The sequence below is a fragment of the Benincasa hispida genome, chromosome 8 (assembly GCF_027475165.1).
Source record: "Benincasa hispida cultivar pf3 chromosome 8, pf3_genome.v1.1, whole genome shotgun sequence".
NCBI classification, from domain to species: domain Eukaryota; kingdom Viridiplantae; phylum Streptophyta; class Magnoliopsida; order Cucurbitales; family Cucurbitaceae; genus Benincasa; species Benincasa hispida.
The window spans coordinates 2584574-2597531 of NC_143485.1; the positions used below are offsets into that span (position 1 = coordinate 2584574).

General features: G+C 31.7%; 1 protein-coding gene across 1 annotated transcript; it reads right to left on the bottom strand.

The window, feature by feature from the left end:
- Window positions 1–8067: 8067 nt before the first annotated feature.
- On the bottom strand, window positions 8068–10665 carry PGY1 (Ribosomal protein L1p/L10e family). Its single transcript, XM_039037946.2, has 5 exons — window positions 10415–10665; window positions 9251–9470; window positions 8734–8899; window positions 8396–8601; window positions 8068–8302 (listed from the first exon to the last, which is right to left on the bottom strand). Exons 1-5 carry the CDS (start codon window positions 10417–10419, stop codon window positions 8249–8251), a joined length of 651 nt encoding a protein of 216 aa, XP_038893874.1. The 5' UTR covers window positions 10420–10665; the 3' UTR covers window positions 8068–8248.
- Window positions 10666–12958: the final 2293 nt, after the last annotated feature.

Consider the following 12958-nt stretch of genomic DNA (forward strand, 5'->3'; position numbering starts at 1 on the left):
TCCTACCCTAGATTACATTTACCCTTTTATTTTAATTTCGCACATGTTATCTCTTCCACAAATAACCCTCCATTTATCACTCTAGTTAAAAAAAATTAACTCAACGAAACCAATCGCGCTTCTCCGTGGATCGACTCGGACTTACCACTGTTGTTACGTTTTTGTAGTAATAGGAGTAGTACGGTATTTATAATTATAAGTTTTCTTTTGTTTCAGTTTGGAGTCAAATTAACAACATCGATTCTCGAACTCGAACAATCTCTTCAAATACGAGTTCCTTCATCTAGAACTACAAGTTTTGTAAATCTAGGGAAAGTGGGAGAAGCCATGGGTTTGTGATGCCCTAGTTTATTGTATTTAATATTTTTCTCTCACGCTCAACATGATATGTAAATGACCCCACTCGAGTTTTAGTCCAAGTGAGATTTTTTTGGGTTTTATGTCCTAAAACTCGTGGTTTATAAACAATAAAAAAATTCTATTTCACAATAAAGTTGTTATTGGGGTTTATTTAGTAAATATGTTATTGAATATGTGAATTGCATTTAAAAACCCAAAATGCAATAAACTAAAAACCCCTAGCTATAACATGAATACTTGAACTATATGTGGAGACATAAAAGTTGATCAAGTTCAAGTAAATAGCCAAAACGGTCTATAGTATAAGGATAAGGTTGGGTACCTTAACCTGGGGACACTATGGATGCGACCCAATTTGTATTTGATACGAACGATGTGATCCTGAATCGTTCATGTAAAGACATGTGAGTGGAGGTATCCTATGCAATGAGTTTGCATAAGACCAGACTGCGAATTAGTCACTTTTACTTTATGATGCTGTTTACTATTAAGACTAACTACTTCAATACGTGACCTAGGTAACTTGATCTTAATCCTTAGTTAACTATGAACTATTGTTTATTCGGGATTATCCTTTAATCTACATGGGTGAGAGTGACCTGAGTTGCCGACTCAATAAGCCCCCCATTTTAGGGATAAGACTGGGTAGATAGCTGGGATATAATCCTACAAGATGGAATTCACTGATACCCAATTCTAGGGATAGTAGATAGATTGTTCTCTTAGGTGATGACTTCGGTGAAGGAACTCTAAAGAGAGAACCAGTGAGCAGAAGCAGATCGTTCCAAATTTCATTGAGAAAGAACAAAAACACATACAGTCTAAAAGAATAGATTGTGCATAAACAATAAATTACAAGCATGCTTCTTTAATTGAACAAGGGATAGAGTATGCAAACCTTTGAAGAACTCTTTATTCAAGTATCCTCAATTCTTCAGCAACTCGTTCAATAGCATGAACTCGAACGCAACAATTAGAACAACCAAGAGCACGAACTGAATCCTCGATCACTATCAAGTGCAACTCGATCCTCGACCCTCAAACAGAACAAGAACACCACCACAAAAGTTACCTTAGTATTCTCGGTGTGAGAATCTAGGAGTTGTGGGCTCTGTGTGACTTTGGATAGAGGAACGAATGAGATAGACGATCAAGTAAGTGGGAGAAGGAAGAAGGCTATCGTATAGACTTAATACTCAATCATGTAGTAGGAAGAAGCCTATCGTATAGACTTGCTACTCGATTGTGTAGCAACGAGTAACTATCGTATAGTAAACTCAATACTTGATCGTGTATGCTCTCTATGTTATCTTTTAGTAAAACACTTTTACAAACTCTTTGTATAGGATACCCCCGTTCACATGTCTCCAAATGAATGGTAAGGATCAGACCATTTGTAGCACTTTACAACATTTGTAACATCTACAAAGCGGGTTGTATCTGTAGTGTCACCAGGATAAGGTATCCCTCCTTTATCCTTATACTACAGACCATTTAGGTTATTACTTAAGGCATGATCCAGTTGTATGTCTCCACATACATGCTTAAGTTACATAAAATAACCTCGGATCTTAGTTTATTGGATTGAGTAAACCGTCAACTTAAGTACCTCCAGCCTTAGACATGATCTTTCCAGGTGAGTTATCTTGTAACCTTAGTTTTACAAGTTATCGACCTATTTTAACTATTAAAACAAGTTGTGGTTGTTTACCCTAAGTGAGCATGCAATTATCTTTGTTATAGATTTTAAATGTCTAATTCATTTTATAACACTTATAACTAAGACAAAATTCATAACATACGTCAAACATTTCATAAAACAATATAACAACTTATATCAATTCTCATGAAAAGCTACACATGCATACTATAAATTATAACACTTATAACATGCTTTCAATGCATGAAACATGTTTATCCTATAGTGGGATTTTAAATCTATATGGCATACTTTATGCACACACAAATTTAACTTAACTAAAACATACATTCATAATGCATAATTAATTAAACACACTAAAGCGAACTGATTTTGGCATTCTAGGCTATCAAACAACAAAATTATTGCAATAATAATTTTAAAACAGCTTTGAACCGATCCCGAACACTTCGAACAAGATTGAACCCAGTTGAAATCAGCTTGAATTGGACCCTAAAGGCTTCAAATAGGTCAGAATTGGATGGATTGAAGGCGAACTGGGTCAATCCGATCCAACTAGACCGTTCTTCCTTCGCGCGTGCGTTTCTAGAAGAAATATGAACAACTTTGCAATACTGTCATGGAGCATTGCAACACTGCGACTCGGGCAGAAGCTCCCTGTTCTGGTTCCACCTGCATCTTGCTCCAAATCTCTTCAAATTACATTCTAATTTCAACTCTAATGACTCTAGAAAATTTACACTCTTCTTCACTCAATAAAGCCCATAAACAACTGGGCAATTACAATTAATTACAACAGATTGAAGCTCAATTTGGTGCCAAAATCGTAATATATCCAACTTTAGCAACCAACAACATTCATCTCATGAAAAATCACCCACCAAGATTAAATGAATGGAAATTGATTGCTTAAAACGTGCTCTAATACCACATGAAGGAATTAAAAACATGCAACCGGAAGCAATCAGGATCTTAAGCACTCTAATTTTTTAAGCAATCAGGATCTTAAGGATTAAGTATGCAAGCACAAAATTGTAAAAAAAAACAAAGTTTAATGTGTGAATCTTGGTTTAGCTCAAAATTGAGGATGTCCTTTAGTTGTCTGTTGTGGAACAGGGTCTTAGGGAGCAGGTACCTCCTAAGGCAGTGCCCGTCGAGCTAACATCTCCTCTACTACATTCTTGAATTTTTCTTCCAAATGAACTATCAATGCAGCAAGATTAGCCTAGGTGACGGGTGCATTAGGGGATGGGTGAACTGACGTATTTTCCTCATTCTCAGCTACATTTCCAACAAGTTGTTGATGTCCCCCTTACTTCCAGTTCTTCCTCATCAACCACCTCTTCTAACACTTCGGCATGGTGGCATTTTCTGACATTCACAGTTCACTTTTTTTAATTCTCAGTTAAAGAAACTGTCTAATATTATCTTTAAAGAAAGCAGTTGAGGTCATGCACATAAAATTTAAAACATCTTATTAAGAAACATACTTGGTGAGGATGAATGATCCGTAGATGGCCATAAGGGACACATAACCTAGACTTACATTGTAAGCCAGTCTATAAAGCCTAAAACATAGGCTCTGATACCAACTATAACGAACCGACCTTTCGAGTACTCTAACAAGGGTCGTTTACTCATAAATACTCATTTAAGACCCAAACATTTTGACCATTGTGGAAAACAAAATTCATTAAAACAATGAAGACAGGTTTCTTTGAAAAAATAATAAACTAGAAAATTAATATATAACAAATAAGTAAATCCTTTATTCGAGATCCCTAAAACATCTGAGAAAACTTAACATTCAAATAAATAAAATCTGCAATCTGACATTGAGTTTCAGATCAAAACATCTAAACAACTTAAAACATAAAACTGAGCGGAAGCAATTTCATATCCCATATGGCACGATCACGGGTCCCTCTCATCTCTCGTTCATCTGTTCCTGTCCTTACCTAGAAAAAATCATAAAATAAGAAATGTTGAGTATTAAGAATACTCAATAAGTGACCCCCTACTAAGGTCATTTGGGGGACTTGCTGATCCCAACCTAACATTAGCGTATTGTATATATCATAGCATGGCATGGCATGACATAGGTATAAAATAGTGAACCTAAAAGCCCACAAACACATGGTATAAGTAGTGCTCCCGAAGGATCACAAAACATGTATAGGTAGTGTTTCCGTAGGAACACCAAATCAGTTGTAAGTGTGAACTCCAAAGAACACAAATCATAGCAATAGTGGTGATCCTATAGGGACACCGAAACAATCATAAGTAGTGGACCCGAAGGCTCACTAACATAAGATATACGCAACCAGATAGGAGAGTTAACAGTCACCCCTTAGCATAGCATGCACACAATAATCAAAGAAGCTTAAACATAAAGTCATAGTCTATGGCTTTCCAACATGTTCATAGTATAGCTTAAAATTATATAGCTTAGCAAATCATTCCAATCAATCTTTAGAATGCTTTTATGGTACCATCTAGTTAACATTTTTACTTAATTTGAGTGTCCAACTCAAGGAGTTTTAGTAGAAAATCACTTACCTCAAATTGCAAGTCCAAAGAGCGTGAACTAGAACCTACAACATAAAAATCCAAATTTTAATTTATCCTTCGGAGCCCAAATTCTATCCACCAAATTATACAATTAACTTCAAGTAACTTGCCCAATCCGAACTTGATCAACAGTCACGTCCAGGCTTTTGGCTCCAAAATCTCCACCAAAAAAACCTTTAATTCCAACCTTCAAAATTAATCATAAAACCAAGGATTTAAACCCATACCCAATGGGCAATCAAAACAAATCCAAGAAATCATCAAAACTTTATCCAAAATCCAAGATTCCGACCAAACCAAAGCAAAATCTGGAGAGACACCCAAAACGACGATAGTAGAAGACTGAATGACAGTCGGACTCGACGGCGACGTTGGATTCGATGGCAACGATGCTCAAACAATCTGGTGAAACAACGGTCGTGCAGTGGCTAGTGGTTGATGGTGACGACTGGCATTCTCAGGTTCAAGGCAAGACAGTCGAGTGAGAGAGAGAAAGAAAGAACGGTGCTAGGGAACGTGAATCGTCGGCTAGCATCAAATCTGGTAGGGAGATTCAATTATTCAACCTAAATTAAAGGTTTGATTCCTCCACTCCGTATATTTTGATTAATCACGACCCAATTTGAAATTTTGCAGAGGACCTTCTTCGTCTTGGATTTTTTTTTTTTTCCTTACTTTGTAATTTGAAGGTTCCCTTTCTACAAGTTGAGCCTGAAAAAGAATCAGGGAAAATAGGAGCTTAAGAAGGGTGAGAGAGGCATCTATTTTAAGATTAACGTCCACTGGTATGAGCAGGAGTGATGAGTAGGAGGGGAAAGGATGAAAAAAGAGGAGAGAGAAAAACTTTTTTTAAAAAAAAAATAAAAGCATTATTGAGTATTTAAAATAATTATATATATATATAATAAATGTATGAAATGTGTATATATATAATAAATGTATTTTTTAAAATTGAGGGACTAAATTGACGAAATTGAAAATTTAAAGACCAAATATACAAGGTATTCTTTAAAACTTAGGACTAAAAAGATAGTTTCCCATTATTTTATGGTTTATATGGTTGATATACATATTATTAAGACGAATTGGAATATGTAGGCACGATTTCGGTTTCGTTTGGGAAAACGTCAAAATTAGAAAGTAATAAGATGTTTGAAAACTCACGTGTGGGATATTTTTCGAATTCCTGTTTTGTCCTTAATGGGGTCGTTGGTTTTGTGGTTCATATTTTTATAAATATATTGTAATTGTTGAAGTTTAAGTAAGAATGTAGTTATGGATACAATGTAATTGTTGAGTTATCAAATTAAGTAAGAATGTAGTTGTGGATATAGTGTAATTATTGAGTTATCAAATTTCCATTTAAACAGATAATTCTTACTAATTTTTATCCCCAAACATCTATTTGGTATCTATCTTTTCTCTATATATTTGATTTTATCTAATTACTTTTCAATTTCTTTAATTATTTGTTAAAAGATTCAATTTCATCTTCATTTGTTATACATTTATTTGTTTTCATCTTTTTTCTATTTATCAGTTTACCTTTTTAACACGTTTTATTCTTTTTTTTTTATTATTTGCTTATTCATATTGTTATTATATTCAATTTTATTTTTTTCACTTTTTAAATAATTTTTAGTGTATATTTTTATCTCATTTTTATCTCATTATATAATAATATTATTATACAATTGTTGACGTTTTAAAATATATTTCTGGTTATTTGACATTTTATTATCTAAAACTCATGTGTTTTTTATTGACGCATAACCAAGATTGAATTTACATTTTTTTTTTTCTAAATATCAATTTTTTCATCTTCATCTTTTGATTTTACCAAACAATTCTTTCATTGATCTATCGATTTTCTTCTTTTCCTCTTCATATATTCTTGTATGACGATTCAATCTTCTTTTGATTCATTATTATAATCAGCTTTCTTCCTTTTTGTTGGTAAAAGAAGATGAAATCTTGTTTTTCAGAGAGAATCAATGTTAGACACTATATAAATTGGAACTTCCGCGACTATGGTGGACGCCAAATAATCGAAGTTATGATTTTTGTGTGGTAGTTGACTACTCTCTAGTGCCTGTAAATCTTGCAAATACACCATATTTGAATATTAATTTAGCATAAACAGATCATTCTCTCCAAAGCATGTTATTAACAAATTTGGTTTATCTAATTCTTTTTCAATTGCTTTAACCTTTTGATACCATTTTTAGTTTTATTAAATCTTTTTTCATTAGTTTAAACATATTCTTATCATATTCAAAATGTAATACGAAGTTAGACTAATTTCCAGTTTGTCCTCGGTGAGCTCTTGAAATTAACTAATATACATTTACACATAAATTGTAATCGTAACATGAAGTTATGAGATCAACTAATCTATATTTATACATATTGTGTAGTTGTAATATGAAGTTATGCGATTTTAACCATCATTTTTCATATTTTCCGATTTAAATTAGAGATTCTCCCTAATTTTTCACTAACGAATCTATCTTTTGTTATCGAATTTGTTTTATCTTATTCTTTTTTTATTTATTTATACATTTCCTTATTCATATATATATATATATATATATATATATATATATATATATATATATATATATATATATATACTATTTATATAATTTATAATTTTTAAAATGTAATCTAATGATATAACAATATATATTAGTATATAAAACATATTTATATACCTACTTATTATTTTGATAAGACTAACCCTCATTTCCAAGTCCTTTCCCTTTCCTATTTGCAGCAAGCCTATAGCTATAATATCTTCACAAACTATCCTTCAAAATCTATGCTAGCACATCTTCCTCGATCGATTCTAAGATCATATTGGTTGGTTTTAAATTTTGGAACCATTTCTAGACTTTAACCATGTTATTTGTTTTTAAGTTTTAGTTGAGATTGTTTCTTTTTCTTCTAGAATGTTTAGATAGAGTCTACTTATAATTTTCAAGTTATTTTTAAAGTATTATCTATTTTTACTCAATTTCTTAGTCCTTCAAATAGTTTGATAATTTACTAATCAATATTTTATATTATTTTAATTTATTTTACCATTTTTATAATTTTGAAATCTTTTGCCAATTTTTTCAAATTAAACTTGAAAAATTGCTCTCTTGTCAGCCCTATCATTATACGCAAATCCAACGCAGGTTTAATTAAACTAAAAATCTCACCAACTAAATATCCAAAATCCACAAAATACAAGTCCTAAATTTACAAATTTACCCACAAAGCAAATCTTTCAACATCTATATAGTATCTATCTCTATAAAAATATCCGTATATCACGTCCGATGTTTTCTTCCAACACAAACAATACAGAACTTCCTCGATGATGATATCATTTCTAGCATTTTCCTTAATGGCATCAAAGACAAACGCAACAATTATAATTACTATCAGACCAGACAGTAAATGTAAATGAAAATTCCTAATGGGTTTGGTTGATGGGAATAAAAAAACTTCATTATCAATTGTCACTCTAAAGGAGAAGAAAACATCCCTGTTTCTTTGATCTGAATCATTCAAAAATGCTCAATTCACAAAACTGCTCTTCAAAAAATAACGTTAACGTCGACAGTAAAAAGATCTAACACACAAGACAGACTAGGTTGCTAACAGAGCTTAGAAAACCCGGTACGACTTCCCCATTGAGCTCTTCAGGTACAGGCACCTAACCTGCAAACAACCATATTTACATTTCATGAGCAAAAAAGATTTAACATATCAAGTTGAGTTATGTTTCAAGAGATACTGATGGGACTAACTTACATTCTGCCAGTTCTTTTTCAACAAAGAAACCAGGAAATTGACGCTCATTTGAACATTTTGGAAGACTTGCTTCTCTTCCATAGCAATGTTTCCAACGGCAACTCCCATACAAAGGACCTTCTTCAGTTGAAACTTGACCATTGCCTTTGTCTCGTTGACTTTCGATTCGAGCGTTTCTTGGTGTGTCACCAATGTTGGGAACTTTCCTGTAGCACAAAAACAACCAAAGATAGAATTGACGGTTGAACATAACAAAAGAATATATTTCAGGGAGTTGAATTAACCATATTTGGTGAAGGGCAACAGAAGAACTATATTTCATCATAAAATATTCTAACCTGCTTTGTTGAGACCAGGGCCTAGAAGTCGAGGGATCTGCTTGATTATAGCTTCAGATGCCAAAAAGGCATGGTATTTTTTGGCAAGTTTCTTCACCAATTTCTTATTCTTATTTAGCTTCTTCAAGCCTTCCACATCCATATAGTCTAGACCAATTTTCTCAGCCTGAAATTTAGATGAAACCCCATTAAGAAAAATCGTCTAAGCGTGTGGAAAGCTTACGTAACAGATAAGAAGAGGCATATCAAATGGTCCATCTCCAAAACAATCAGAAACACTAATGTTTAGCACATACACACCACAAAACATCCTTAACTGATAGGAATTTAAAAACAGATAGATTATATTTAGAATCCAACAATATATTAGATTATATAAAAACGAATATATTTTAAAAATATTGAACCTAATAAAATAAATTTCTATTGCTTGCAATAAAGCAATGTTAAGCTACAGAAAGCAAAATATCACAGTCAGTAGTAACACAATCGTGTACCTAGAGCCGAGTAAAATTACCTCTTCAACGTGTGAGGCATCCCCAAGCATGCATATCTTCATCTTGGGACGGGGAATGTGTGGCAACTTCACAGAACCACTGAAACGCTTGTCCTTTTGAGGATCATAGTTCTTCAGTCCAATCTGAAGCTCAATGGTTTCAGTAAACTTTCTCTTTTTCTCATTGCTATCAGTGAAGATAGATGAGATAGCTTCTCTCAATGCATCACTCTGAAGCTTACTGCATACAGAAATGAAAAGATAATAAGACTACACACACAATGTGTAACTAAAACAATCCTATATTGAAACTTCATGAAGATGCACCGGAATACAAGCGTACTTCCTATTGATGAGCAATCCATTATTCTAGCTTCCATAAAACTCAAAACGGTATAATAAAATATAAAAAAAAAAAAGAAAAAAAAAAAAAAGTCTACTTCATGAAGATCATCAATCCACATTCTCAAAAGCACATTACTCAAACAGTAGATTCGATTATTCAGAACCAATCCATTATTCTAGTAACCATAAAAGATCATCAATCCACTTTCTCAAAAGTTCACATTACTCAAACAGTAGATTAGATTATTCAGAGCCAACCCATTATTCTAGGCTCTGGCAACCATAAAACTCAAAACAGTATAATCAAATAAACGAAACCTACTTCCTAAAGATCATCCATCCACTCTCTTAAAAAATTCACATTACTCGCACATTAGATTAAATCATTTAGAACCCATTATTCCAGCAACCAAAAAACTCAAAACAGTAGGATTGAAGAAAAGAAGCCTACTTCCTGAAGATCATCAATCTACTGTCTCAAAAGTTCACATTACTTGAACAGTAGATTAGATTATTCAGAACAAACCCATTATTCTAGGAACCATAAAACTCAAAACAGTAGAATCAAAGAAAAGAAGCCTACTTCCAAAAGATTATCAATCCACTTTCTCAAAAGTCCACAGTACTCGAACATTAGATTAAATTATACAGAACCCATTATTATAGCAACCATAAAACTCAAAACAGTAGAATCGAAGAAAAGAAACCAAAACAGAGGGAGTGCAAGCATGAAGAGAAACCAATCGAGGGAGTGCAAGCATTGTAACTAGTGAAACCCAAATAGCATGAATCTGAAACCAAAACAATTATCCAAAACAAAGAGAATGCTAACAAAAATACCTCATTTTCGAATCTTCGCCTTCGCAAAGATACTAAACACTTCAGTCCTATGCACAAACAGAGTTGAGAAACGGTAAGAAACTTCACAGAAAAGAAAATAACAATGGGAAAATGGTAATGCGATCAAAGATTATGAAGAGAAACAAAGGGGAAAAGAAGACCAGCGACGGCATACCGGAGAAAAAGGAAAACGAACCAATTTAGGGTTGAGAAAAGGAGATTTTATACATTGGAATTCGCAGGCTCAATGTAAATGGGCCAGCCCATTTAACTTCCTTTTTCGTTTTTTAAGGGATTTCTACATTAAAAAAAAAAAAAAAAAAAAAAAAAAACCCTTAAAAATAAATATCTAAAACATTTCATTTCTACAAAATAATAATAATAATAAAATCTTTTCATCTCCCCATTTTCACTCACTGTGGTTATTTATAATTTAGTCTTCACTTAGGTTATATATATATATATTATTCTCTCCTCATCCATATTCTCTCCCTCGTACACATGTATATTCTCTCCCCACATGCTTCAAGAGTATTTCTTCATCCTCCCTCTATTTTCTCCTTTCGACGGTGTGAGTTACAGACAGGAGATGGATGGCGTGGGGTGAACACGTGACAGCAAGAACGACGATGGCGGACTCGGAGCGAACAAATGACAATGACGGAATCAGAGCAAATGAATCACAACGGTGGACTTAGAACAAATGAACTGCAGTGGTGGACTCAGAGTAAATGAACGGCAACAGCGGACTCAGTGTAGACAAACAACGGACCCAAATCAACTTTTATAAATGAAAAAAGGTGTATACATGTACTTTTTTTAACTTTTATAGGAAATTTGATATATAGTGTGATATATGTATTCGTTTATTTGATATAAATTATAGTGCTTTTTTTTTTTATTTAGACTTCATATATTATGATATATATACTATGGTGTAAATGAAATTTATAAAGATTTATATGTTGTGGTATATTTCATATATTGGTTTATACTGTGATTTATGTCAAACATTGAGTCAATCTTTAATTTATAAATTATAGTATATTTCATATATTGGTTATAAAATGTTCAAATAACTAACAAAATGACCTAAGGTATATTTTAAATAATCATGAATCCGTCAAAAATGTTCTAACGTATATTCAAAATAACCATTAATCCGTCAAAAAAATCAATAAGTTGATATGTGAAAACCAACGTAAATAGAAAATAAAATTTCATTAAATACAATTTTTTTCCAAATTGGAAAATGGAAAAAAATTACAATAAATGTATTTTCTCTCTCCAATTGTTAAATGAGAAAAATTATATTAAATACATTTTTTCTCTCTATAATAAATGTATTTTCTCTCCACATTATTAAAATAGCTTCGAAAATAGAAAAAAATATATAAAAATCAGACATAAATAAATGAAAAAGTGTATAATTGTCCAACATTAACCCTAAAAGTCATATTTGAAAAAAAAATCAAATTTTAAGATATTTATGAAATATATGGTTTTCTTTAGGCCTTCTATGTAGAAACTCTTTTTCATTTTTTTTTCTCTTTAGAAAATTGTGGTGTATATTTATCTACAAAAATGTACCGAAAGTGTCAAAAAAAAATTATAATACCTATGGTTTTTGTACACATATTATTTAGGCTTTGTTTAGTAACAATCTCGTTTTTTGTGTTTGGATTTTGAAAATTAAGTATATTTTCTCCCATTTCTTACAATGATTTACATCTTTCTTAAGTATAATGATTGAATTCTTAGCCAAATTCTAAAAATAAAAATAAAAATTTTAAAACTACTTTTTTTGTTTTCAAATTTTTGTGAAATTTGGATGTAGAAGTAGAGCCTATAAGCTTAATTTTCATAAACAAAAACCAAAAGCTAAGACCCCATCTAGTAATCATTTTTTTTAATTAAACCTATAGACATTACTTCCACCTCCAAATTTTATTTTTTTGTTATCTATTCTTCACCAATGGTTTAAAAAATCAAGCCAAATTTTGATAACTAAAAAAAAGTGGCTTTTAAAAAATTGTTTTTGTTTTTTGAATTTGGCTAAGAATTTAACTATTGTATTAAAGAAAGATGCAAAATACTGTAAGAAATGTTGATGAAATAGGCTTAATTTTCAAGAACCAAAAACAAAAAACGAAATGGTTACCAAACGAGACCTTAAAAATTTAGAAATATATAATGTGGTCGATAATCGGAACAAGATATTATTTAATAGTTTTATTTAAAATTTTTAATTATAATTAATTTATAAGTTATCATTATATAACATTATTTATTAGGTAAAATATTAAAGATTTAAATGTATTATGAATATTATAATAATAAATAGATGTCCATTGTTTAGTGTCCCAAAAACCAAGTATCACCCTTCATATTGTCCATGTGCCTTATAGTTATTCATGTTTTATATCATATAAGTCCACATCCTACTTGCCATTTTGCCTAGGTATTTGGTGGATCTTAAAATTAGACATTCATCAGTAAGAAATCCACTTCAAATTCCACTAAATTTTCTATTATCCAATTTTA

Bases quoted from the DNA above. Each gene is read 5' to 3' on its own strand.
- PGY1 (XM_039037946.2), bottom strand. The intron at 8,900-9,250 runs GTAATTTTACTC...TCTAAATTTCAG, and splicing joins ATGCCTCACACGTTGAAGAG to GCTGAGAAAATTGGTCTAGA. The intron at 8,602-8,733 runs GTTAGAATATTT...TTTGTGCTACAG, and splicing joins CCCTGGTCTCAACAAAGCAG to GAAAGTTCCCAACATTGGTG.